The sequence below is a fragment of the Bidens hawaiensis genome, unplaced genomic scaffold, assembly GCF_021521415.1.
Source record: "Bidens hawaiensis isolate Kalapana, Puna unplaced genomic scaffold, B.hawaiensis_p1.1 tig00004234_1, whole genome shotgun sequence".
NCBI lineage: Eukaryota > Viridiplantae > Streptophyta > Magnoliopsida > Asterales > Asteraceae > Bidens > Bidens hawaiensis.
Window position 1 is genome coordinate 594,374 of NW_027491252.1, and position 27,781 is coordinate 622,154.

At 36.4% G+C, this 27,781-nt stretch overlaps 2 protein-coding genes across 4 annotated transcripts; both read right to left on the reverse strand.

Moving 5' to 3' along the window:
- Window positions 1-9,922: 9,922 nt before the first annotated feature.
- LOC143625736 (nuclear poly(A) polymerase 3-like) lies at window positions 9,923-18,505 on the reverse strand. 3 transcript variants are annotated; one of them, XM_077095995.1, is made up of 10 exons: window positions 18,400-18,505; window positions 18,213-18,290; window positions 17,770-17,877; window positions 17,625-17,687; window positions 17,373-17,534; window positions 17,193-17,306; window positions 17,024-17,086; window positions 16,209-16,517; window positions 15,667-15,831; window positions 9,923-10,509 (listed from the first exon to the last, which is right to left on the reverse strand). In XM_077095995.1, exons 1-10 carry the CDS (start codon window positions 18,430-18,432, stop codon window positions 10,153-10,155), a joined length of 1,452 nt encoding a protein of 483 aa, XP_076952110.1. In that variant the 5' UTR covers window positions 18,433-18,505; the 3' UTR covers window positions 9,923-10,152. The 3 variants fall into 3 exon arrangements, with proteins under 3 accessions (XP_076952110.1, XP_076952108.1, XP_076952111.1); XM_077095993.1 differs by having other exon boundaries at window positions 17,373-17,687; XM_077095996.1 differs by lacking the exon at window positions 18,400-18,505 and having other exon boundaries at window positions 17,621-17,687; window positions 18,213-18,292.
- Window positions 18,506-20,123: 1,618 nt separating this feature from the next.
- On the reverse strand, window positions 20,124-24,921 carry LOC143625750 (uncharacterized). The gene is made up of 9 exons (XM_077096004.1): window positions 24,143-24,921; window positions 23,916-24,045; window positions 23,419-23,846; window positions 23,256-23,336; window positions 23,054-23,152; window positions 22,850-22,975; window positions 22,145-22,231; window positions 21,990-22,061; window positions 20,124-20,708 (listed from the first exon to the last, which is right to left on the reverse strand). The coding sequence occupies exons 1-9, from the start codon at window positions 24,851-24,853 to the stop codon at window positions 20,418-20,420; spliced, it is 2,025 nt and encodes a 674-aa protein (XP_076952119.1). The 5' UTR covers window positions 24,854-24,921; the 3' UTR covers window positions 20,124-20,417.
- Between the last annotated feature and the right edge of the window lie 2,860 nt (window positions 24,922-27,781).

Consider the following 27,781-nt stretch of genomic DNA (forward strand, 5'->3'; position numbering starts at 1 on the left):
TTAGAGACAAATGTTTATAACTTTTAGTTATATATAAACCGCATTTACTATTATTATTTTACCAAAATAATAATTTCTAACACTCTCGTTAGAAAACTTAAACGCTCGCAAGGGTTTCTCTATAGGTTTATAAACCCCCACATTTTCTAGTGCTCATTATAAAACTAAATGTCTAAAACTTACTATTTATCAAAACAATAATTCTAACACGTTTGTTAGAATATTAGACAAATTCTAGCCATATTATTATACAAAATAATAATTTGTAATATCCATGCTAGAAGTGACCCAGTTTCGAATAAACCATTTTGAAACCTTTGGTTTATCTAACACATGTTAGATTAATTAATGTTCGTAAAAAACCCTTTTATAAAGGAATCATTTCCCATACGGGTGCTAGGAAACGAATCTTATTCTTTTACACAACATTGATTTCTCAAAAAGGCGTCATAGCCTTTTGGTTTATATCAAAAACGTTTTAAATTATTTACAAAATAATTGTTTCTAACACTCATGTTAGGAAATGATTCGTTTAGTCCAAAATATTTTATAATCATTTTATGACCAACATGTTAGGAGATGAAACGTTTACAAAAAAACGTACTGATTATAAATTAAACCCGATCTAATGCACGTTAGCGTATTCACATTTACACAAACGAATGGTTTACTAAAAACCACTTCAAATCATTATAAAAAAAATTATAGGATTTTCCATGATTTTAGACATAAACGATCACAAACTTGGTTTAACTATTAAACCCCACGGTTACCAAAACCGAATCTAACTCTATAGTTAGAGCATAAACGATTACAAAAATAGTTTCCAAATGGTTGAATCAAATCACTCGTTTTGTATCACGGTATTCGGATTATGTATCGTACTCCAATCACAAGTCTTTACTCAATTGTACTACACAAATTTTTTTCCAAACCATATATTTATAAAAATCCAATTAATAATTTTAAATATTCATGAACCCAATGTCCTTTATAAAAGTTTTAAGATTGTTACAACAATCTTGCGATAGCCCGGAATCTGTTTTAAGATTGTAGGACATGGATCACGATTTTATAAAAAATATTAATTAAACAAATAAATAATCTCTTTATACAATTTGGGAAATTGTATTACATATACCTTATACAAATTTAAACGAGAATAACAACAAATATAACATATATATACAAAACTTGATTCATACCGAGGACATTAACATGTGCTCTTATAGTGAATTCTTCAACCGAGCCAAAGTCGAGTTGATCATCGTGTTTTAACTGCATCGGAACCGTGTTGACAGAGACCTACCGAGACATGAGAATCACCTCCTAGTCGTGTCTTCATATGTGGTCATTCTCTTGGTGAACCTCTCTTGATCACCATAAGCCATCCTTATCTTCTAGGCTGCAAGATTGAATAAACTGTGGTTCCCGGTTGTGGCTGGGAATTTATGTTGAATAGAGGTCCCTTAAAATAGATTTCAGGCTACCTCCACGAGCCCGTCTGTTTCCCAGGGTACAAGAGCCGAAACAGTATGTACTGCCGGGATTAACCTAGTACCCGAACTGTATTTGTAACGAGAGATCGGGATTGATATTGAGAGGGAGTTGGAACTGAGAACACGTATCATCGGCAGGAGTCGTTTAGTTTCGTGTATCTATGTTATTGATCTAGTTTGTCGGTGTGTCGGTTGCATCTAAATCTAAACACCACCTTTCTATATATAACAATGCATGAGATGAGTCAGCACGACACATGACGACTTGTGGTGCACACATCACCAGGAGTTGACACCTATCCGCTGACTCATCATGGCACACAACACATGGCGGCATATCTCACACACACACGACACTTGGCGCGATGACTGAACTAAATGGTCCAACCACACAATTAGAGTATTGATATCGCATTCACAACTACTCTTTGGACCCGTTAATAAATAGTTTATTAGTAATATATACTAATAAGTATTATTAGTCTAAAAATTTCCAACATAAACTGCAAGAATTGTGGTCACAGTTGACTCCAAGCATGCGGCTTCGGTTTTGTTGTTCATTAGCGATTCTTGGGCATTGGCTAGCACTATTCATTGTTGCGTGATCGTGGATATCGTTGTGAAGTATTCACTCAATTCAACAAGATCAAAGGTAAGGAAATTAAAGTATTTTATTGTTTCTTCTTCTTCTTTTCGGACTTCTTTTATTCTTGCATCTGAAATCCTAACATAAACGTCTTGTGTTTGATCTAAATGGTTATTCATGGTTTTAATCATCCGCTACATAATATTTGATTTTTGAAAAGTTCACACAATGTTCCAACACCATATTGGCCGAACAACACCTCTTCGGTCTCTCCTTTTCACCAGATCGATCAACACCCTTTCTATCTTTCTCCTTTTTTTCTTCTCTTTCTCGGCTAAACCACACCACCACTATAGCACACGGCTAATCGTACTATCAATATGTTGTCCGCTATGCCCACAATGAGCTAAAAAATATGTTTTTAGTTACCTTGATGGAGACTTCCTAGAAGTCACTCATCCTAGTACTACTCCTACCTTTGAACGTCTAGCTGTGAAGTTGATATGATACATTGCCAATGCGCCCAAAATAGTCGGTAATTATTGAGGCGGCTCATTTATTATGAACTCAACATGTCTCATTTTCATGAACCGATGTAGGACTTTCCTATGGTGTTAAACTCCCCTTTCTCCCGATGAGGTTTGTCACGCCATCACAAATAGCCCAGGTTTGACTCTGGCACCAATTACAATGTTAGACTCTTCGTACCATCAACATTGTCCAAAAGTAGCTCACATATTTGTTTTTGGTTGCCAGGTGGAGCCTTCCTAGATGTAACACATCATACTACTTCTCCCACCTTAACACGTTAACTATGCAGCTCTAATGGGATCCAATGTGCTAAAAACACATACGTGATATTTGAGACGAGTCATTACTTATGAACCTAGCATATCTCATGTCCATAACTAATGTTGTAAGGCCCCGGTCCCGGTGCCCTACATTTCATGTCGGATTTACTCATAAACACAGTTCTTCAAATCAGATTTAATTAAAAACTTTCGCGGAATATAAAACTTCAACCCATCATTACAAAACATTCAAATCTTTTCTTTAAAACATAACATAAAACATCATATTTAAAACGTCATTTCTTCCATCTTCAGATGTCAGCCGTTCAATCCATGCCATGTGCCATCCTCATGCTCGCTCATTAAACATATATACATGTGTGCATACTAAAAGTCAGCTACGCTGAGTGAGTTCTGGTTAATCAAGCAACATACAATACCTTCTCATATCATACATATATACGTATCCGAAGATACATATTCTTAGTTATCCTCTTACCTTTCTTACATACATACATATATACGTATCCAAAGATACCTAATAATACCTTGTCCTTAAATATCCATAAGAGGAACGTTACAAAATATTCATTACAAGAATATCTACCTAAGTCCATAGAAGGAACACTATATATTATCCATAGAAGGAACACTATATATATTTTCTATAGAAGGAACAACGTGTATTATCCATAAATTGAACACTACATATTATACATAGAAGGAACGACATGTACTATCCATAAAAGGGCCGCTATATATATATTATCCATAGAAGGAACGACGTTTATTATCCATAGAAGGAACTCTATATATTATCCATAGAAGGAACAACGTTTGTTATCCATAAAAGGAACATACTATTAATCATATAATATCCATCTAAGGAACGCTAATGGGTCTACAATCCTTATCTACGCTGTTACCTTCCACGTCTATGTCCAAAAGAAGTTAGAGGGATTTGCCATCCTAACTTACTATGTCGGACGTAGAATGTACACACGTAAACAAGCATACCACATCGTATCATACAGACACACTGGGCATCCTTCACATTAATCTTCTAACGATCACATTTCCTGGCAATACGTGCAATATCCGAAGATCGTTCACGTACCGACAAATATTCATTTATATCTTCAATAACTTTCACATAAATCATATATGGCATACACTTACCACTTAAGGTAAGTGTATTAACGAATCACATTGAGTATGCACACAGCCCCAAAAAAATAACAAGGAAATGGGGCTAGAAACTCACCTGAACTCGGTTCCTTTCGGAGTTAATAGTAGCTCCTTTCTTTAACTGGGCACGACTAACTGTATAACAATTACACATATCAATCAACTATCCCTATCCATATCGTATTTCTAGAACGAACGAGGGTCCGGGGGGCAGATCCCCTGACAGCGGGGTTCCATGGGCGGCAACCCCTAGCGGGGTCCAAGGAGCAGAGCCCATGGCTGGGGTTAAGCTGCCAGGTCAGCTTGGAAAAATTTTATTTTCATTAACAGTTCTTAACAAAATTTCCATTAAAATTCTTTAATAATATTTTATTTGCTATCCCATTCGTTATAACAAATGGTCTCTAGTTGAGTCTCATTCGTTATCCCATTCGTTATGACGAATGGTTCATTTCGTTATAACAAATGGCTTGATTTGAGACGAATGAGTGCATAACGAATGGCTAAAGCCATTCGTGCTTTCTATAAGACGAATGAGGGCTCATTCGTTGCAAGTGTATCTTATAGCGAATGACATGATTCGTTATCTTAACATAGATAATGGGTGAGTAACGAATGACGAGTACTATTCATTATTTATATAAGACGAATGAGAGGTTCATTCGTTACAGGGGCACGCAAATGTACCTTATTCGTTATGAATGTTTAACGAATGGCAAACCATTCGTTCATCATAAAGAATAAGCTTCAGTATTCATTCAACTTTGACTTTATTGGTCAAAGTCAAAATCGATATGAACCCAAACCAGTCAACAACACCAGATTTGCGATTAAGCCCCGAATCATAACGAAACAACACGAAATTGGTATCATTGAACTCGCAATCACATCTCCTACAAACCCTAAACAACCAAACACTTAAACATCATGTTTAAATGGTGTATTTGATCGATATATAGCTACAACCTTTGATTAATTAACCCAACCGTTGTTAACGAATTTTAACAAGATTCGGTATGTTTGATTCGATTTTACCATTTGTACAGATTTAGGGGTAATAAACAAGCCGAACAAGTTTTCATTACAAAACATACCTTTAAACGAATCGGTTTACACACGCGATCTAGTCTTGATATCGGTTTTGGCTCGTTACGATGCTCTAACACTATTAAGCACGGGTTCTTACCTTCGGATCTTGGTTCGGGATAAAGGAGCTGTTTGCGTGCGTTTTTGAAGGTGTAGGTTATGGTGTAGAGATGGATGAAAATGGAAAAGATTAGGGTTTAAGGGGTATTTACACTCCCTTAAGCCCATGGACCTTAGACCCATCTTTCATTTTTGGTCCATATTTAATTCTATCTAATTAGCCTACTTAACCTATCTTTATTATTTTATTATTTTTCTACCAATTCAAGTAAACTTTTCTATCATGAATAAATAATATATTAAACATTATTCTTTGAAATTTCGGAATGTTACAAATGTGATATTTACCTAGGATGTTACAACCACTCCATCCGCAGCTATCTAGATAGCTACCTACCTACATATCCTCTTATCTAGACCGAATAACACACCCCATATGTGCCATTTCTCGGTTGATCTCCAATAATGAGATTTCATGATCTCGAACCATAACCTCCCAGTCTCATAAATATAAGGCGTTCAGTCGGCTGATCTCCAATAATGAGATTTAATGATCTCGAACGATAACCTCACAGTGTCATAAATATAAGACGTTCAGTCTCATTTTTAGACTAAATTATTAATTATAAAATCATATTAATAATTAAAACAATTTGGATTCATGCTGGGGTGTTCCACCACAGAGGCAATACACATTATATGAAGATTGATGGAAAAGTATAGAGAGAAGAAGCGCGACCTCCTTATGGTGTTTATTGACCTAGAAAAGGCGTACGACAGTGTGCTACGCAAAGTTCTTTGGAAGTGCCTACAGGGTAGAAGGGTTCCGAGGAAATATATAGAGGTAATTATGGATATGTATACCAGGAGTGCAACAAGTGTTCGTGCGCCCGTGGGAGATACCGATTTCTTCCCTGTGGAGGTAGGCCTTCACCAGGGGTCAGAGTTGAGTCCGTTTCTTTTTGCAGTAGTCTTGGATGAGTTATCAAAGTCAATTCAAGAGACACTACCGTGGTGCATGATGTTCGCAGACGACATTGTGTTAGTTGCTGAGAGTAAACAAGAACTAAACGGGAGGCTAGAGGAGTGACGAACAGCCTTAAAGACAAAAGGATTAAGGATTAATCACTCTAAGACGGAGTATCTACACTGTGATTTTAGCGGGGTAGATGACAATGAGGACGTTCAGATCACCATTGAAGGGCATGTGGTTACGCAGGTAACGAAGTTCAAGTACCTAGGATCATTTGTTCAGAGCGATGGGGAATTAGACAGCGATGTGGCACATTGAGTTCAGGTAGTATGGTGTAGATGGAGAGCAACCACAAGTATATTGTGCGACAAGAGTTTCCCAACTAAACTAAAGGGAAAATTTTATAGGGTTGCAGTAAGACCTGCAATGTTATATGGAACAGATTGCTGGGCCATCAAGAAGGCACAAGAGCGGAAATTGGAGGTAGCAGAGATGAGAATGTTACGTTGGATGTGTGGGCACACAAGGTTAGACCGAATAACAAACAAGGTGTTTAGGGAGAAATTAGGGGTAGCTAACATATCCGACAAAGGACAGTGAGAAGGAATCCAATCAATTGATCTTAGATTTGAATGACTGAGATTAGTTTAATAAATAAAAATTGATGAAAACGACATGAAGGTAATAACCCACTTTTGTTGACTTTCTTTCTCCACATGCAAAGCGCATGTCAATTTTCACTTCATTTTAAAATGTCCATAACTTTTTCATACGACATTATTTTTTTAAAAAAATTTCACCATAATTCACCATAATAATAAGCGTTTTTAATCTTTAATAGTATCATATTGTTATATAAAAATAAAAAAAATTAATGGGTTTTTTAATTGTGTTTTTTTGCTGTTCATTGTGTCTTTTAGTTGAGTTTTCATATAAATTGTATTATAGATTTTGATCATTATATTTTTCAATTGGTACTCATATTATAGACAAAAATTAAGACAAAGATTACGTCATTGTGTCGTTTTGTTCGTTATTAACTTTTAGTCATTGTGTAATACGTTCATTGTCTTTTATTCGGATTGACATATGACAAATTCATTTAATTTGAGAAAAATAGTATTCCTTCATTGTATATTACGTTCAAGTCATTGTGTAATATGTTGTTTCCATTGTGTTTTACATTTCAAGTCATTGTGTTATATATATTCACCATTGTGTCTTACATTTTAGGTCATTGTGTTATACGTATTCACCATTGTGTTTTACGTTTTAGGTTATTGTGTTATACGTATTCACCATTGTGTTTTACGTTTCAAGTTATTGTGCAACATGTATTAATTATTGTGTTTTATGTATTAGATAATTTGTTGTTATTTTATCATTATTTTTACATATTATTATTACACAACGGTGTTATTAGTATTTAAAAAAACATAATGATGAGTTGAAAGACACAATGACAGAAAAATACAATGACGAAAAAAGACACAATGATAAGCGAAAAGACACAATGACGAAAAAAGACACAATGGTAAGCGAAAAGACACAATGGTGTGCGAAAAGACACAACAACGACAAAAGACACAATGATGTGCGAAAAAACACAATGGTGTGCGAAAAGACACAATGATGTGCAAAAAGACACAATGACGAAAAAAGACACAATGGTGTGCGAAAAGACACAAGACGTGATTTTTGTTTTAAATTTTATATAACAAAAATCATACTCATATTAAAGATAAAAAAACGCTTGTTATTATGATGAATTTTTTAAAAAAAAAATATCATACGAAAAAGTTATAAACATTCTAAAATGATGGGGGTATTAACATATGCCTTGCATGTGGAGAGGGAAAATGTGTATAATTACCTCTATACCTTTTTTCTTTTGGTCCCTATTTGACACATGTCAATTATTTATGACTTTTTATACTTCTCATTTTTGTTACCCTTTATTGACTATTTTTAACCCTTTATATTTATATTCAACCTAAATCAAGCTAGGGCTGTTCAAAAAGCTCGCGGCTCGTGGATCGCTCGAAACTCACTCGAAAATAGCTCGAAAAAAGCTCGGCTCGAAAAAGCTCGATTCTAAATGAGCTCGACTCGACTCGGCTCGATTTCTAAACGAGCCGAGCTCGAGCCAGGGTCAGCTCGGCTCGTGGCTCGGTCTTGGCTCGACTCGTTAGCTCGGCTCGTTGGCTCGTTTAGAAAAAACCCTAAATTTTAGTGTCTATATATAATAACATCATACCAAAAAATAAATAAATAAAAATTATACATATATTATGTCACTCGATACCTAAAACCTTATAAAAAAATAACGAAAATAAAACAAATAAATTTATAAATTCTCTAGTTTATAAATTTTATATAATATGTATGCTAAAATTATATTTTTTGTATTTTATATATCAAAATTTGTAAAATAAAAAATAAAAAATAATAAATAAAAATAAAAGAAATTAAAAAAATTAAAGAAGTCCGGCTCGACGAGCTCAAGCTCGGCTCGAACTTTATACGAGCCGAGCTCGAGCTTGATTTTTCAGCTCGATAAAGAAAACAAGCCGAGCTCGAGCCAGCTCGATTAAGTTCGAGCTCGAGCTCGAGCACACTCTGGCTCGACTCGACTCGGCTCGTTTACAGCCCTAAAATCAACCGTCACATAAATTAATCCAAAATTATAGGATATATCACTTGTGACACTTATATACCTTTTTGTAAATTTATTAGATGCCAAAAACTAGCCCATCCTACCAAACCACATTAACGCGTACCCTAGCCCATGCGTCACATACTTTAATTCCAAATTAGTTGGTTCACTAAATCCATACACATCAACATCAATAGATCATGGTAAAAAGTTAACCAAACTAACCTTTCACATCACTGGAATTATAACACCCCTTGAAAGCAACCCAACTTAACGGAGTTGTGTCGTAATTCAACCACTCTAGGAACACCAAATGCAATTCCAAGACCCAAATAGTAAATGTATTAATCATTGTAACTCAAAATGAATTTCCAAAACAAAAACTCACTCGGACAATGCTTAAGATTTATATAGTAGCAGTTATGTAGTTAAATGGGAGCTAGTAAAGGCTTGTAAGAGTAAAAACGAGAATTTGCGACTTGTGCGGATAAATATGTTATAATACCATTTTACATAATACTGATATGTTGTTTGTTCGGGGTGGGATTGATCTTTTATTATATGAGAATAAAGTGTTAGTATTTCATTTTCCATTGTGCTTCTACTAGCCCATGTCTTAATGATATTTGAATTACGAAAATCAGTGTCATCTCATTTTGCATTGTGGTGTTGATGGGCACTGGAAGCCTTTGTTCGTAAACAGACGCAAATACCATTGCCCGTAAAACTCTCACGCATACAAATGTCACTATCTAATTGCTTCCTAAACTTTTTACGTTGGAAACTCAAAACACCATGCCTAAGAATCCTTAATTTATATGCTCTTTTTTATGACAAAACTGACTTCATATTAAAAGAATCGCAGGAAGGCTACACTTCAACACGTGTAGTAAACCATAGAGATTCTAGCTGCACTACGATATTAGTCCTTTTCTGCGCATATAAACTTAAGCGGCTGCAGCCGTTATTATCAAGATCTAGTTTTCATGTTTGGGTCCGATTTCTAATATTACAAGATTCAGATTTGGTGCTTATGCATGCATCACACACGTTCTTTATAAAAGAAAGATTGGTGACAATGATCCATGTTTCCTGCTAATTTTGCCCCCACCAAAAATGCAACTTACAACCAAGTATGTGGAGTCCGCAGATTATAAATGCATCCGACCCGGTACATCAGTTAGATAGATATAGTGGTGTTAAAACTACATAAAGAATACTATCTATCCCTCACTATACCCTCTCAATTACAAAACCACATATCCCAATATTTATGTCTTCCTTGTGCAGCCCATTTTGACGTTGTTAACTCATCATTGAGTGGCCGAATATCCAACAAGATAACAAGGCTCATGCGTTGAATAAACAGGTATCATTTGCTGCTGATTGTTAAAGTTCGACAACCTTAATTCTGCGTTTTTGTTATCATTTGCAAGCTCCAATATCTTGGGCAACTGAGATGCTTGAACAAGGGTTAGAGTCAAACTTCCTGGGTTATTAGGATAACCGATAACAAGATTTCTCATGAAGTCGTTTGTTGCATTGTTTAGGTCCAAGTTATCCCCCCGACCGGGAACTAATCCCCAGTAAAATACAATGTTGGGCATTTGTATGTCCGCATCAATGTATTCTGTCGGGTTTGGGTCACATAAAGCATGCATCTCTTCCAACTGCCAGTCATGACCAAATACAACATTAATAACTGCAATCGGACCAACTAGTCATAAAAGTTACTTCTCAAGCAGCTTATCACATTATGTCATAAGAGGTTCAGTTTTAACGTATCTACCTAACAAACGTGTCAGATTCTGATTTATATTTTATCACCAACAGAACAAAAGGTAGAACATTGACTAAAAATGAGTCAACGGGTAGAAAGCCGAACAAAAGGTAATCTTCATCAGAGATTGTTAAAACGTATTTGCTAACCAATGAGTTGATTTTGATTTATATTTTATCAACAACGGATCAAATGAGTAAAATCATGTTGAAAGTCGTACAAATTGTATTCTTCAATTTGTAGCTTTATTATACAAAAAAACTAATTACTATTTGGCAAATTGTGGATTATAATCCCACCTTTGTGCGGTTGGTCAATAATAACCCCAACCGAGAATATTCCTGCTAGCGGACCCACCTTCTAAAATATTTTTTTTCTCATTGGACCTTTGTTAAAAAAAAGTTAACGGCATTAAGTTTTATCCGTACTTCCAATTGATGTTTTAGGGCTTTTGACCTGAAGGAGGATACGAGTCAATTGATGTAAAACTTATCTCGAAATGGCGCTCCAACCGACTTGATTTTTGTTAATTGGAAGTTCAAACACACAAATTGAATCACCATTTCATCGTTTGGAGCACCGTTTCGAGGCAAGTTTTTACATCAATAGACTTGTATCCGCCTTCCTATCAAAATCTCTAAAACATCGTTTTGAAATTTGGATAGGCCGATAAGTTTCTTTTAACGGAGGTCCAATGATAAATTTTTTTAAAAGGTGGGACAACCGGCAGGATTATTCTCAGTTGGAATTATTATCGGCCAATGACAAAAAAAAGGGATTAATAAAATCCAATTTGCCTTACTATTTTTGCATTTTAGTTTAATATATCTAAAAAACAAATGGACAAAAAGCATAACCGGGTTAACCCAAACCGTATTAGAGGAAAAACACTACACAAGCCTGGCCTCTATATATGGGTTCAACAATGTGATCTACTCATGACTCAAATTCCTAAATATTTAACTCGTAACTCAACCCACAACAATCAATCAATCAATCAATCAATCAATCATACCCAGTAAAATCCCACCGACAGCAGAGCTATAGGTAGGGTCTGGGGAGGGTGGGATGTAGGCACACCGTACCTCTATCCAAAGGAATAAAGAGGTGGCTTCCAGAGAGACCCTCGGCTCTAAGAACATGTGTATGAAGCAAAAAAGGAAATCAAAGTTTAACAGTTATATAAAAAACTACTACTAATTATAATAATATTAATAAAAAGGTCACAGTTTAACCGCAATATAAAAGCTAATAATAATAATAATAAAGTATGTAAGGGAAATACCATTATGGTATGTGACCTAAATAAGTTAAGTCTAAGCCCTAAGGTATTCAATTCTCTCTAAAAATCCTTAACTTTAATTCTACTTCTCCACGAATTCCTATCCTCAACCATGTCCTCAGAGAGGTTTAGGTCTATCAAATCATGCCTAATCCTCTCATCCCAAGTCAATTTCGGTCGTCCTCTACCCCTCCTCCCCTCTATAGTAATGTTTTCTACGGATCTAACAGGATTCGTCGTCTGTCTTCTCTTTACATGTCCAAACCATCTCAATCTCCACTCTCTTATCTTGTCTGCTATGTTCGCCACCCCTAATCTCTCGCGAAGCACAACGTTTCTTATTCTGTCTAGCCTTGTGTGCCCACACATCCAACGTAGCATTCTCATTTCTGCTACCTCCATCTTCCGCACTTGTGCCTTCTTGATGGCCCAACAATCTGTTCCATATAGCATTGCAGGTCTAACTGCCACCCTATAGAATTTTCCCTTCAGATTAGTCGGGAAACTCTTGTCGCATAATATACCTGTGGCTGCTTTCCATCTACACCATCCTACCTGAACTCGGTGGGTCACATCACTGTCTAATTTTCCATCGCTCTGTACAAATGATCCTAAATACTTGAACTTCGTTACCTGCGGGACCACCTGCCCTTCAATTGTGATGTGTGCGTCTTCACTGTCGTTTATCTCACCAAAATCACAGTGTAGGTACTCCGTCTTAGATCGGCTAATCTTTAAACCTTTTGTCTCTAAGGTTGTTCGCCACTCCTCAAGCCTCATGTTTAGATCTTGTTTTTTCTCAGCAAGTAACACAATATCGTCTGCGAACATCATGCACCACGGGAGAGTCCCCTGAATCGACTTTGACAACTCATCCAAGACTACTGCAAAAAGAAACGGGCTCAACGCTGACCCCTGGTGAAGACCTACCTCTACAGGAAAGAAATCAGTATCCCCCACTGGCGCACAGACACTTGTTTCACTCCTGGTATACATATCCATAATTATCTCTATGTATTTCCTGGGCACTCTTCTACCCTCCAAGCACTCCCAGAGCACCTGTCGGGGCACACTGTCGTAGGCCTTTTCTAGGTCAATAAACACCATATGTAGATCACGCTTCTTCTCCCTATACTTTTCCATTAATCTTCTTATAAGGTGTATTGCCTCTGTGGTGGAACGCCCCGGCATGAAGCCAAATTGGTTGACCGTAACCTGAGTTTCTTGTCTAAGTCTAACCTCAATCACTCTTTCCCATAGCTTCATAGTATGACTTAGTAGTATGATTCCTCGGTAGTTACCACAACATTGGGCGTCTCCTTTGTTCTTATAGATAGGAACTACAACGCTGCTCCTCCACTGGTCTGGCATCTTACCTGATTTGAGAATACTATTGAACAGAGTAGTTAACCACATGACTCCTTCCTCCCCCAGACACTTCCACACCTCGATGGGTATGTTGTCTGGGCCAACCGCCTTAGACCTTCCCATCCTCCTAAGTGCGTCCTTCACCTCTTCTCGTGTGATCCGTCGGCAGTAGCAGTTATTCGATTGTTGTCGATGAAAGTTTGTGTTGTCATGTTCTTCTTGGTAAGCTCTCCCATTGTTAAAAAGATTGTGGAAGTAGGTTTGCCATCTTAGCTTGATGTCCTGCTCCTTGACCAGTACATGCCCATCTGTATCCTTTATGAACTTCACCGGTCCTAGATCTTGCCTTCTACGCTCCCTGGCTTTGGCAATCTTAAACATAGCATGTTCCCCCTCTTTTGTTTCTAGACTTTCATACATCCGTTTAAAGGCCGCCTTCTTTGCTTCCGCCACTGCCTTCTTTGCCTCTATCTTGGCCGTTTTGTAGTTGTCCCTCAAATCCACTCGCTCCTCCTCATTCGTGCACCTCATTAGCTCCCTAAAACATCCTTGTTTGTCCCTTATCTTGTCTTGCACTGCGTCATTCCACCACCAAGACTCCTTATGCCCACTTGACTTTCCTGTTGTGACTCCGAGAGTCTCCTTTGCTACTTGGATGATCTTTGTCTCCATAGCTTCCCATATATGAGTTGAGTCCCCATTTAGTCGAGCCCGCGTATGCAGTATGAGTTTATCCTTAAACAGAAGGAGATTTTCGTCCTTCAAATTTCCCCATCGAATTCTCGGTGTACCTTTCTTCTCTCGAACAGTCAGCTTATTTCTGAAGGCTATATCAGTCACTAGTAGTCGATGTTGAGTCACAACTGCCTCCCCAGGTATGACTTTGCAGTCCTTCCACCAACGTCGGTCTCCTCGCCTCATCAAAAGGTAGTCAATTTGCGTGTCGCGTCCGCCACTGCTAAAAGTGATTAAATGAGAATCTCGTTTCCTAAAAAAAGAATTTATAATACCTAGGTCATGTGCCACCGCAAACTCTAGAAGATCTGTTCCGGTCTCATTCCTATCACCAAAACCGAAACCCCCATGTACGGCTTGAAAACCATCGTTAGCCTTACCAATGTGTCCATTAAAATCACCTCCTATGCAAATCCTCTCCCCCCTAGGTATGCCCCCTACCACTGCGTCTAGGCAATCCCAAAATTCTCTCTTTTCCTGATCCCCTAGGCCTACATGAGGCGCGTAGGCGGAGACTACTGCCACTACTTCCTCTCCTAGTACTAATTTCAACACCATAATCCTGTCATTATGTCTTATCACCTCCACCACACTAGTGTGTATTTCCTTAGCCACTAGAAACCCCACTCCATTCCTAGCTCCATCAGACCCCGAGTACCACAACTTATACCCATTACACTCAGCCCCTCTATGTCCTTTCCACTTAGTCTCCTGGAGGCATGCTATCTGAACCCTACGTCTTTTAAGCACATCTACCAATTCTAACAACTTACCATTTAATGTTCCTACATTCCAAGAAGCCAAACGCAATATACGCTCCCTATCTTTACTCTTTCCTACACCCCTCGATTCAGGACATGGTCTCAGGTAATAGTCATGGTTCCTACGCTCTATGGTTGCAACTAATCACACAAACACAAGCAATAGAACACCAAATCAATAATAATAATAATAATAATAATAATAATAATAATAATAATAATAATAACAATAATAATAATAATAGTAGTAACAAAAACTAATAATAATAATAATAATAGACACACGGCACACAGTAACAGATAAATTGGACTGACTACTCTAGCAGCATCAAGGCCTATTGCCAACAAAAATAAAAGATATGAAACGATCTCACCGGGATTTTAGCAAGTCACCAATATTGAAACCGGGATGAGACACCGTGAGCTAACGAGAATAAGCTAGAAACGTGACACAATCTACAACCCTTGAGTTTCGGCGGCGGCGGCGTTGAGCGGCGGCGACGGCGGAGCTCCGGCGACGTGTTACGGTGGCGGCAGAGGGTGAATCAGCTAAGATCCTTCAATGATAACACCTTGGTAGGCGGTGGGTTTGATAGATCGTCTCTTTCAATTGTGGAGGTCGGATGAAATCGAAAGAGTGGTTGAGACAGTTGTATGAAAAATGATGTTGATTGCAATTTCTTGGATTTGGAGGCCCTTTAACCCGAATTAATATTAAAATACAGAAAATATTCAAAATTCTAGCTTGGAATAAATGCAACGCCTAGCTGAAACTTCCACTGTTGGTCAAATCACTAATATAACCCTCTACGTGACGATTAATGGAACCTTGTTCTAACCAAAACCAATGCTATAAATATGTTATTGGTGATTATTAATTCTATAAAGATGGCATGCTTACCTTAACAAGAAGACTGTGGAAGCACGACTTAACCCAGTGTACCCAAGAGCCAAGCTCGACGTTGTTGTATGCTGAAACACATATTTTTATGAACCGCAAGTAACTCTTTGAGTAAGGAAATGGCTCAAATAGGTTACCCCAGTTAAATTGTGGCTTGAAAGGATCCTGCAGTAAAAGGGTTTGTTTGATAAGAAAAAATGGCAATTGTCACCTTGTGCATGTATGTTACAATATGGTCCCTGTGGTTTGGTCAAAGTCACACATGTGGGTACTAAGTTCTAAGAGTTGCTAGTTTAGGTTTTGCAACAAGTTTGGGGCCTAAGGCTAACTTTCAGTAGTTTTTCTGTTCAATTTAGGTAAAAGTGACCAAAATACCCTTTTACTGATGTGATTCGAACAAACTGGATTTTAGAACTTAATACCTAAAGATACGATTTTGAACAAACCAAAGGCACCATTTCTATAATTAACTCTGAATAGTAGATAATAAGTATAAATTTCAATGTATTTAATACTATTTAACAGAAAAGATAGTTGTAGACCTGAGTGTGACGATATCCTCTACGAAACTCGGATCGGATCTTGTTAAAGGTACTAGTAGTGATGTCTGAATGGCAATACTCATCTGGAGTGCTTGGCAACCGAATAAGCATCAATGCTCGGGTTCCCGGGGGAAGAGGTGGCAGCAAAGGCACTGGACCGTCTTCTACAACAACTGGTTCAGGCCAAGGCCAAAAGGCATATGTTTTAAAAAAGGCTGAGATTAGATTGACCAAACTGCCACTTGGGTTCTTGATACAAATAAAAGCAGCCAAAACAGCCAAGTGGATGCCCCCAAACAGCCCAAATAACTGGAAAAAAATGGAATAAGAAGAATACGATTAATAACAAATGATACCAGTTTATGGAAAGACGGGTCCTAAACGGGCAACTCTGTTTTATGCATTTTGTTAATTTTACAATCAGTTATCTGTTTGGCATGCATCCTCTTTGGTTTAATCTTTCAGGCTAGCCCATATGACCCATTAGAGATAAAACATAACCCAAATCAACCCATTTTCTAATGAGATGATTTTGGAGGTCATATGCATTTGAATACACTTGGGTTTACTTTTGACCCATTTGGCTTGTATTTTTTTTCTTTTTTTTTCTGTTAAATCTTTTAATTTAAATTGTCTGGCCCCTATAGAGTTAAGCGAAACCCAAATCAGCCCATTTACAGGTAATTGGACCAAAATTGCGACCTTTACCAATTATCCAACAAGAGGTGAGTGTGCCAAAGAAGCAAAAGAGTGGTGTTTTTTATGGGTCCTAAAGAAAAGATAAATGTCAAACCGATTGAAAACGAAACCCTTACTTCACTATACACCCCTCTTCTCTTTGCCCATGACCTAGCACATTGTAACAGCTCCTTAAATATCTGCAAGAACCAAAGAAATGAGGAAAACAAAAGAACAAAAAGGATGAAGAAAAACAAAAAGAACGGGAAATTATGTTGGAACAAGTTGTAGACATGCAATTTGCACCTTCACATCTGGAACAATCTGCAGGATCCGATTCATTACACGTACTCCAGACAAACTCATCCAGCTCGTTTCATCAATATCCTGTTTGAACGATGAATTGGATATATCCACATCCTGAAAACATAATAAATCAATAACAGAAACCTATGTGCAAGAAACATAAACATGAATCACACTCACCTCAGGAACAGCTGCATATTGAAGTTTAGCAAAAGACAAATCAATCAAGATTCCATCAAATATAAACTGCAAGATCGGAACCTTTGCTTCCTTGACACAGTGGATACCAGACACCTCTGGTCTCCCTGCAAGCATGTTGTACAAAACTATGAAGAAATCCTCCTGCAAAAACAAATAAAGAATCAAGTTCAGAAAACTTTGCAGTTCCAAAATGTTTCTAACAGTATACCAGCTAACAGAAAGAAGACCCACTGCCAAAGAAGCAAAACAAGGGGCAACACAAACAGCATCAATGTTGGAGTCTGCATCATAAACCTAATAAAAATTATCAGAAGACTAGATTATCTTGTTCACTGCAGCATAGAAGCAAAGAGAGTAGATGAAAAGACAAACTCACATCAAGACCATAGGATCCGTACAGTAATAGCGTTGCTGAGGCGTGTTTGATCTGGTGTTGTGGCAGCCTACGCTGATAAGCAACTCTTGTAATCCAAATCATGAGTATCTGCATCATCAATAAATGGACTTTTGTGAGTAATCACTAGGCAATATTTGATTAGCTACATGATTTTGTTTTTCTTCTTTTAAATTCTCCACTCTATGCTCAACAGTAACAACAAACTTAATATCAAATGTGATAAAACTGGGAGGACACAAGAGCAGCGCCACTCCTTGTAGACACTGTCTACATCTGAATTTTAGAGATATCTTTTGAATCTAATGAACTAATGCCCGCCCTAATATTCACTTAACAACAAACTTGAAAGCAATAAAACTCTAAAATGAATAAAGTTGGTTGAAAAACAGCATTAAATCTGTGTCTACTACTACTACTACTACCTCTTTAAGGTTGTGAATGATGTTCTTTCTCTTCATTTTTTGTTCTGGAGAAACCAAAAGGCCCTCGTCACTCATAAACTGCAACCAATAACAAAACATCACCAACACTGAAAACTAAACTAACATATCAATCATTCATTCTGTGATAATGGGTGGAAAAATAAGAAGAAAGAAAAAAAGATGAAACCTTTAGAAGAGAAAGAGAAGCTTCGGATTCCATGTTGGATTATTATTATTTAAAGCAAAAGGAGATGAATGCTCATCATCGTCATTTTGGTTGGTTAGGTTACAGAAGCTGAAAATGATACGACCAGGTACAAAAAATCAATCCATCTTAGGGTTTTCAATTACAAAGTAAGTAACCAAGGAAGGATTTTGGGCAAAATGAATCTTTCTTTTCTTTTCTCGCTATTTATTTATTACCTTTTAATTTAATGTATCTTTCTTGAGAAATCAGATATTATATTTATTTCAGTAATTGCTCATCTCATTCTCATGTCCTAAATAACTAACTATTCCTTTCAATGCTTTCTCCTTTTTTTAATGTGTTAATGTCACGGTATGTTAAGCAGGTGTGTTTGAAACTAAACCATTAACTTTATCGTGTGTCTCTTTCTGTTCATCTCAGTTACTATTTATTTCTAAAACTTTTTGATTTTATGATGATGTTTCTTCTTCATTTATGAATTGTTTTGAGTTTAATATTGTTAACTTTGCTTGCATTATTTAGCACCTTGTGTGAGAGAGATTTCATCTCATCTTCAAAAATTAATCCTCCGTTTCTAGAACAACCAAGGAATAAAGTGTTCAGTTATTTATACAAAACGTAAAATAAAAAAGTCCTTATGACACTCAAGGAATATTGATGGTGGAATTTTTATATATTAATATAAAATACAAAAATAAGTTTTAATATTTCAATAGCAGAAACATAATAATCAAAAAACAATTAAAACATCAAATTGTGTTCAAAACCAAACTCCTTTTGTAGGTTTAAAGTACACATAAGTTTAAAACTTTAATATGATATTTTTATAAAGTATAATAGTAAATCCATCAACCAAATACTTGTCCGGACTCAATTAAAAAAACTTAAAACTAATTCTAAAAAAATCATGTAATTCGACATTATTCTACACAATATAATCCTAAAAGATGAAGGTAGGGCAATATCGATATCATCGGTAACCTCATTGTTGCTTGGAGGATCGAGTATTATGCTAAAGATATTGCCCTACCTTCATCTTCAGCATGCATACTCGATCCCCCAAACATTAGTCTTATCAAGCATAATTGGAACACAATCACCCCCCACCTTGAAGAGAAGTTAACTTTTAATGCTCTTCTTGAAATCATATAGTTTTTATTTTTATTTAATGTTATCTTTAATGTTGTAATTTTTAATTTATCAAGGGAATATAATTTTAAAAAAATACCTTATTTATTTAAATTTTATTGAATGGTGTGAGTGTCCATACCGCTCATGAAAGATGGTAAGAAATATTTTAGTGAAAAGTTGATATGACGCTTACTTGAATGAGTGAATGACGAAAGATGGATTTGACCATCCCTCCAACCTTTCTGGGGCTTCATTCACCAACATGGAGAATCCCATACTAAAGAAGGCTGCAAGACAGGAAGAAAAGCAGGGCGCGGGGGTAGGGTGAGCGTGGAGGGAATGGCGACCATACCAGCTTTGCGATGAGGGTGAAGCAACGTCTTCTTTTGTTTTGAATGGCACCGTATTATAGTTTTTACTCCTTGAAATAAATCAATACTTATACTGGAAAAAAACAGTGGAACTTAATTTTGGATAACAAAACAAGCATCATTTCTTTTAACCAATTCATGTATATCATCTGCTGAGATTAAAACATAAATAAAACCAAGGAACATGTCCATGATGTTTGTTGCAGAAACTTCTCTCGGTGTTTCATCGCCCTCTTCGAATCTTCAACAACAAAGATTCTTACAGCACAAAATAATTTAGAATTAAAAACTTCATTTGATAAAACACAACCCAAATCTTCTATTCAATTCACAAGCAAAAGGACGGGTTGAAACTTGACATGCAATTCGGATCAAGACATTCACTCTCTTTCTCAAGTAATATAGTTGGCGAACGTTAAAAAAAAACTATTAGGTATCGACTCTAGAACGTTAATTCATGACAATATACAATACCAGATCTTGTAACTTTTATTATCATTTCCTCCCTTTCTTCTTTCGTTTACTAGAGCTCCCGTTTTTGGAAGCTGAACCACCATTAGCTGCTGCAAAATTAGGTGAACCACCATTGGCTGCAAAATTGTCAAACATGCCCGACTGGACAGCGTTTTGTAACCACTCCATGAATTCTTCTTCCGTCATGGTTTCATCCATGTTTGGTATCCCTCCTCCTTTATGACTCGAGCTTGCCCCCTTACTGTGCTTTGATATCACACTTGTGTTCACATGAAAGCTCGGTTTGTGAGTATTTGCTGGACATCTCATTCCCTGCAACCAAAATAAATGTCATGTTGGTGATGGTTCATAACATAGAAGCCGTAACAAGGGGTGTTAAACGGGTTGCGTTTGGGGGGTCCAACCTAGGGGTGTGAATTTCAGACCACAAAATTTGTGGGTTTGATATAAACAGGTTCAGTCAAACTCGTTTAGCTAAAGTGTCCGTGTTCAGGTCAACCCGTCATGTGCTCTGATTGACACATTTAACTCATTTATCTTATATTTTTATTTTATTAATCGTGTTTGATGTAATAAATTAAATTGGTTGGATTACTAGGTATCTTGTGTCAAAGATTAAAACTAAAAAGGATATTGATGTAAAATTTTAAAACTAAACTGTAATTATTTTATATAAATATGTAATTTTTGTTGTAAACAATGTAAATTTAAGTATCAATATGTAAAAACATTAGAATAAAAAAAATCAGGTTACACAGATGATTTTGTGTCAAGCTGCGAGTACTCATGCCATGTTCTGATTCACATGTCTGACACGAACCAAAAAACCCTGTCAGGCACATTAACCCAAACACGACACGCATACTCGCGTGTTGACCCAAAACTTTTAATTTTTGATTAATTTCAAAAATTAAAACTTTAGATTTACACTTTTTAAAACAGAAAATACAAATTTACATAAATTATTTACAACTTAATTTTAATAACTTATGTCAAATTCCTTTTTAGGTTTAAATTTTGTGATAAATACCTAATCAATTTAATTTATTACTTAAAACATTTTCAAGTAAATATAATATTATAGCACGGGTTAAATGGATCCTGCCAGGTTGACAAGAAAACAACCCGTTTCGCTAAACGGGTTCAAGGGTTCAACCTGTACCCATTTATATCAAACTTATACCCACGAATTTCGTGTTAGATCCGTGTTGTGTCAAAAAATTCACACCACTAGCCATAACTATACTTCAAGAAAATACAACCTTTCCATTTATGCACAATGAATTGAGGTGGCATGATACGAAGGATAACGGGTTCTAGTTGAAACAGGTCAATTATTTACATCTGAGTATGAACACACACTGTGTGTGGGCACTGAAATTTTCTTTTATGTTCTGTTATTCTGTCATATTATCATATATAACCACATTGTTGGATATACAAGTCTAAATTGCTTTACAGAAACTTCACTCGTAGTGTTTACTTTGAAATGTTATGTTTTATATACATACACAACTAAAATATCTTCTTTTAGTCCATAAAAAATAATATTATTATCTTTTTCCAGGGCATAAAATTAAAGAAAATATTTACCTGGCAGAGATACCATTCGGTGGCATCATATATCTTGCTATCCGCACAAACATAAGCACGAGGGGTATCCACCTGCACATTATTGGCAAAATTAATATAAGTTTAAATTAACACCGTATGCCAAACAAAAACATGTATCAATAATGCTTAAATACCTTCTGAAATATCCCAAAAAGGAATGGTTGGGATGATTGTTCAACCCACCCATCCCCGTCTTTGGCTGGATGAAAATCTTTACAGTCCTTCAAAGTCAACAATGAAAAAAAAAGTCATCTACTGATTGCACATAGATAATAACTAACTACCTTGTGTACATCTTGGTTTAAAAAGCGTTAGGCGAGGCGAGGCGTTTTGCTTCAAAAATCCAAAGCGCTAAGCGCTAGGCGCGAAGCGAGAGCTTCACGTATGTGAGGCGTTCTTATTTAAAAATACTAAAAATTAATTATACATGACATATTTTACTTAAAAATCAATCATAAAGATAAAACATATTTGTAAAACTAAACATATTTTACCAGAAGGTAGATATTTGGAGAAGATAAACTTTGAATATGAAAATTAAAGAGTGGTTTGAATTAAATAGAGTGATAAATATATATAATGCGGTTGGGTAATGTTTTATAGATGAGCCCCAACGTTATTATTTTAAGCAGATGGCCCAAACAGCTACATTTTCAATCTAATTTGGACTGAATCACATGAGGCGCTGTCTCAAGCGCCTCACGCCTCGCCAGCTAAATGCGCGCCTCAGGGCGCCTCATGTATTTTAGCGCCTTACCTAAAATAAGGCGTTTTCAAAAACGCTTCGGGCGCCTCACGCCTCAGGTTTAAACCAAGGTGTACATAAACATAAACATTACCTGACACGATCTTGCTCTAGATTTTGTCTTGTTTGAGTAAAACCACATATGAAAACTGCCACACTTTTGGCATGCAATTCGTCTAGATTCTCCCAAAGGATCATCAACATGAACATCTCGTTTGTTCTGAAAGTTATATTATTTTAAGGTCATATATCCAAAAAAGTAACTAAACAAAACGTAAAACAGAATATATAATCAAACCTTTGGGGCTGCATTTTGAAATCTTTTGAAGTAATTCAAGAGATCTTCTCTTCTTAATTCATCATCATATGCTTTTTGCTTAGAAGTGTCTAACAAAACCTTGAGAAAAATAAAGATTTGCACTATAGTCAAAAAAATAAAAAAGAAAGAAATATAGACAATAGCCATTGAAAAATAAAAACTTGGAAACAAGAAAAGGTACCTCGTATGCGTTTTGAAGTTTCTTAAAAGCTTCAGCAGCTTTTTCATTACCCATATTTTTATCCGGATGTACCATCATTGCCTGATATCAAAATAAAAAAAGTTAGCATTAACACATCATTACTCATTTTTAGTTTACAGGTGGCAAATATTTTTGTTTGAACCTTTTTTCTGTATTCCCGTTTGAGAAAAGTGACATCTATTTCTTGGAATCTAGACAAACCCAATGCTGCATAATGATCTACTGAGTTTAACAACCGAACAACTTCATCTTCAGAATCAGACCCACTGGTTGAAGGTACACCAGAGCCACGGGCAGGTGGTGGGTGGGGCCCACCATCGGCATGCTCTTCCTCATTAGGGACACTTGGTCCGCTTGGCATGCCAGCTGTGTGTTCAGGTCCACTGTTGGCTCTTCTTTGTTCATTCATGTTATTCCTCAAGAAGAATATGAGACCGTCACTTGAGAAAAATGATAAATTCAAGGCTAAGACAAGACCGAGCCAGCCGACCAGTGTCCATGCAGAATATAGAGAGTACACAGTCATAACTAGCAGCGCAAGACGCTGATAGTTTAATGTAAATGACATTCCTGCATATTACAGAAAATAAATTTAGACAACATTGTAAAACATGTTCGATCAAATGTTGGGTGGCTCACCACTAATGGTTAAAACAAGTAAAGTTGTCCAGAAGCTTCCATACAACCATAAGAAAACAATCCCAGAAACAGCAAGCAACAACAGACCAAGAGTGAACCCTACAAAAACTGCTACCAAAGCAACTATAGCCTGTAAAAACAAAGAAAGTCAGTTGTCACAGAAGCAAGAATAAGTCTTTATATGTTTAATAAGCATAATGTGAATGAATAAAACAAAATATGCTTACCCCGACAGTAATAAACTTGAGCATTCCAATCATGGCAACCGAAGAAAATATACCGCACCAAATAACTGTGAAAAATGATGTGGTCCCCATGCGAATAAGCGAGTCTACACCTCTAAGCGCGCAATCCAGCCACACCATCGAAACGACTAGCAATATGCTCGTGAAATGTGCAAGCCATTTCATAACAATCGGGTACACATGCTTGAACTTCACTCTAACATAATCACGAGAGATTAATATATTGGCTATTAACCTATCAAGCAATGGCCTGTGTTTGTGCAGCCATTCAGTCGACGCCTTTGAGACAGACGACATAAACGTCTTCAAAGTTTCTGGAAGCTCAACGTTTTCAAAATTTCTATTCTTTGATCTACGGATACGATTAGGAGGCGACCATTTATTTTCTTCCAAACGAGAACTTCCGGTTGTTGGCACGTCGGCACTGCAATCTTGAGAAGGAGCATCACCAGGTTCTGATTGCTCTACGTTAATATGGTCACCGGATTTGCTTGTTTTTCTCTTATCTTCTTTAACATGATTGGACGGCTGCGCATCACTTGAATGTTCTTCCTGTTTAACATCTTTCGCGTTGTTCACACTTCCCTTTTGCTTTTTATATGGTGTTGCAGACCCTGACTGGAGTCCGCCTTTTTTGTTGGTTGATGCGGTTCCACCCAAGCCGTTCTTGTGTTGGTTTCCTTTACGGGCCATTGACTATGAAGCGATTTGAATCTAATCAAAGTTAACCTCTTTCCATCGCCAGTCTTAAAAATACAGAATTCAGAGGCCTGTAATGTAATGTTTAAGAGTCCAGGTATGGGACATATAAAGAAGCTAAAAGCGACTGATAAGTATATGCCCCCCGCCCTATACAATATGTGAAAATATGTATTTATTTATTTATTTTTTTCACTTATTCAGGGTATCAAGTAAAGTGTTGGTTGCAATGAAAGAAATGGATTCTTGCAGCATATATATATATAATGGAAGTTATAAGATGAAAGAAGTTGGCACAAAGAGTTGAAATAGTTTGAAGCTCCAGCAGTTGTTTGGGGTTTAATATTAGACAATTAGGTCAAAAATGCATAAGGGCACTTAGCATATCCCAAACAAAATAAAAAAGAATCCTAATTGAAAGTGAAATTAGTAAGAAGAAGAAAATATGTATGTTTGTTGAAGGAAGGAGAAGATTAAGGCGCGTGCGTGGCAAGAAATGAATGGAAAGTTGAATTAAGCGTAAACCTAAACTGATTGATTGAAAGAAATGGATTGGTGTAAGTATGAAAACCCTAGCAGTGAATAATAATAACAAAAGAGGAGCAAGTGAAGAAGAGAAATTGATAGACTTACGTAACGGAACCTGAATGGATTGAGATTGAATTAGAGAATTCTCTGTTTGTTTGTATTATTAATATTAGGGATTGGATTTGTCTGTCTGATTTGGGGCGGTAGGAAGAATGATCCATTTCCAACGTCAAATCATCATCCCTCCTTTCCACAACGGGTATTCGGTGCCCCTTCCTATTTTCACAACATCCATCTCAATTTTCTTTTTCTTTAATTTTAACTTTTATCTCTCTTTTACCTGTTTCACCCCTACGCCTTGGGTTATACTTTAACATTCAGGGAGTTAAACCCGGTTTGACAATGTAGTAAAATAATTTAAGAATTCTTTTTAAATTAAATTGAGGGAGGGTTAAACTATTTCGTTTAAGTGAAATGTTGTAAAATGAGTAAAGGTGTGTGATTAACACTTACGTGAGATGAATGTATATCATATGACCTGAGTTAGAGATGAGTTACCTTAAATAAATATTTATTATTCCATTAACATATTTGATTAATCAATTGAAATGGAATGAATTATTATTTGTGTTGGTTGCAATGTTTTCATATTGGACCAGAGAATGTACCGACCGTTTTGTTAGTTCACTTATCAGAACCAGATTGGAAAATGTCACCTTCAATTGTTCCCACCACGCTGATGCCCTCCCACGTAGCCTGGTAGCGATCAAACGCACCCGCTTATTTTGAGGCACCTCCTTGAATTCAAACACCTCCTCTACTGTGTCCAGCCAATCAATGAACCCTTCCGGATCCAAACTAGTCCCATCAAATTCTGGAATATCGATTCGTATTCCAGCATCCCAACGTCGGTTGCCATCTCCATGTTCTCGCCTTGGTTCCCTCTCATGAACCTCATCGGAAAACGAACCATCATCACCAAAAAAGGATTATCAAAGCCACGCCCATCCCTGTTTTCAGGTGCCTGCCTTCTACGATTCATCAAGTCAGCCATCCGATCAGTTAGTTGATCGAGCACTTGATCCAATCGTTGTTCCACCAGTACCATAAACCGCTGTTCCAACTCTCATTCATAAACCTCATCGATTGGTTGCCTGTATCTCCTTGGAGGCATTTTGAGCCAGGAATTCGGCTCTGATACCAACTGATGCAGCGGTAAAACGAAAACGAAGATCGAATCACCTTGATTCAGTGAATTCCCGTGATGAACTTTCAAAACTCCCAATTCCCACCCCATAGGTTGTCCCACCCCATAGGTTGTCACACCCCGACCAAAGGCGGAACATGCCGGGGCGTAACATATTGATTGAACAGTAGCTCAGAAGACACTAATTAAAGCGACAATAATTATTTAATTTCATTAACATTAAACAAGTACACAAATCAATAATAAACAACAATTACATCATGTTTTGTATTTTGAATAATATCCTAAGGTAAAACTAATTTCTTCGATCTTGAACAATGTAAATTACTTGTACCTGTAGCATGTATGAAAATAAAGTTTGTCAACACGAATGTGGGTGAGAGTACATAAGTTTTAGTTGATATATATATATATATATAGATAAAAATCACAATTCATATGTAAAAGATGAGTATTACAATTTCTATGAAAATGTAAACAACTAAATAGATGTGGACCCGTTCTTATTGATACGAAATAAAAGTACTTGAGTAAATGTATGATCATGCTAGATGAGGATAGGTGAGGATGAGAACGAGATAATAAAAGAAAGAGCTAGGATGAAAACGGTCAAGCTTCTCGAGATTTGCCGACAATTAATCCTAGTTGATAACGATAAAGTGAGTTAAATATAAAATAAGACGGATCTTGGGTCTCGATGAGGTTATTGATCTTATTGTCATTTTATTATGGTTGTATATTATATCATTAATGTGATTATCCTTATTGTTGTTGTTGTTGTTGTTGTTATTATTATATTTGCTTTCTTTACATTAAAAAAATTAAATGTTTATAAAGTGATAAAAGTTGGAAAATTTATACGTACATGAATCTTTAAAATGAATACAATTTGGGTGATTAAACGAGTTGTCATAACATATATATTCATACATATATATAAAAGATTTATGAAGAAAAACGACAAGTCTAGAGGTTCGGTAACCATTCTTCGTTTATTAAATGTTATGAATATAAATTAATATAAAAGAAAGTTATTTAATTGTGTTAGAAAAAAATTAAATAACAAAACCGGGTCCAGGGGACTTGAAGGTTCGGTTTTGCCAAGGTTATATTTATAAGATTTATTAAGCAATAATAATAATCAACAAGGAAGTTAATATGAAAAAATATCACCAAAAAATGGGTAA

What these genes read in the sequence shown, in the direction of transcription:
- LOC143625736 (XM_077095993.1), bottom strand. Translation starts at nt 18,432, where the DNA reads ATGGAATCCGAAGCTTCTCTTTCTCTTCTAAAG. An exon ending in CTTCTCTTTCTCTTCTAAAG is followed by an intron (nt 18,291 to 18,399) that starts GTTTCATCTTTT and finishes TATTGGTTGCAG; the next exon opens with TTTATGAGTGACGAGGGCCT. An exon ending in AGATTGTTCCAGATGTGAAG is followed by an intron (nt 17,087 to 17,192) that starts GTGCAAATTGCA and finishes TGGTTCTTGCAG; the next exon opens with ATATTTAAGGAGCTGTTACA.
- LOC143625750 (XM_077096004.1), bottom strand. Translation starts at nt 24,853, where the DNA reads ATGGCCCGTAAAGGAAACCAACACAAGAACGGCTTGGGTGGAACCGCA. An exon ending in AACGGGAATACAGAAAAAAG is followed by an intron (nt 23,337 to 23,418) that starts GTTCAAACAAAA and finishes TTTTGATATCAG; the next exon opens with GCAATGATGGTACATCCGGA. An exon ending in TTTTTGGGATATTTCAGAAG is followed by an intron (nt 22,062 to 22,144) that starts GTATTTAAGCAT and finishes AATAATGTGCAG; the next exon opens with GTGGATACCCCTCGTGCTTA.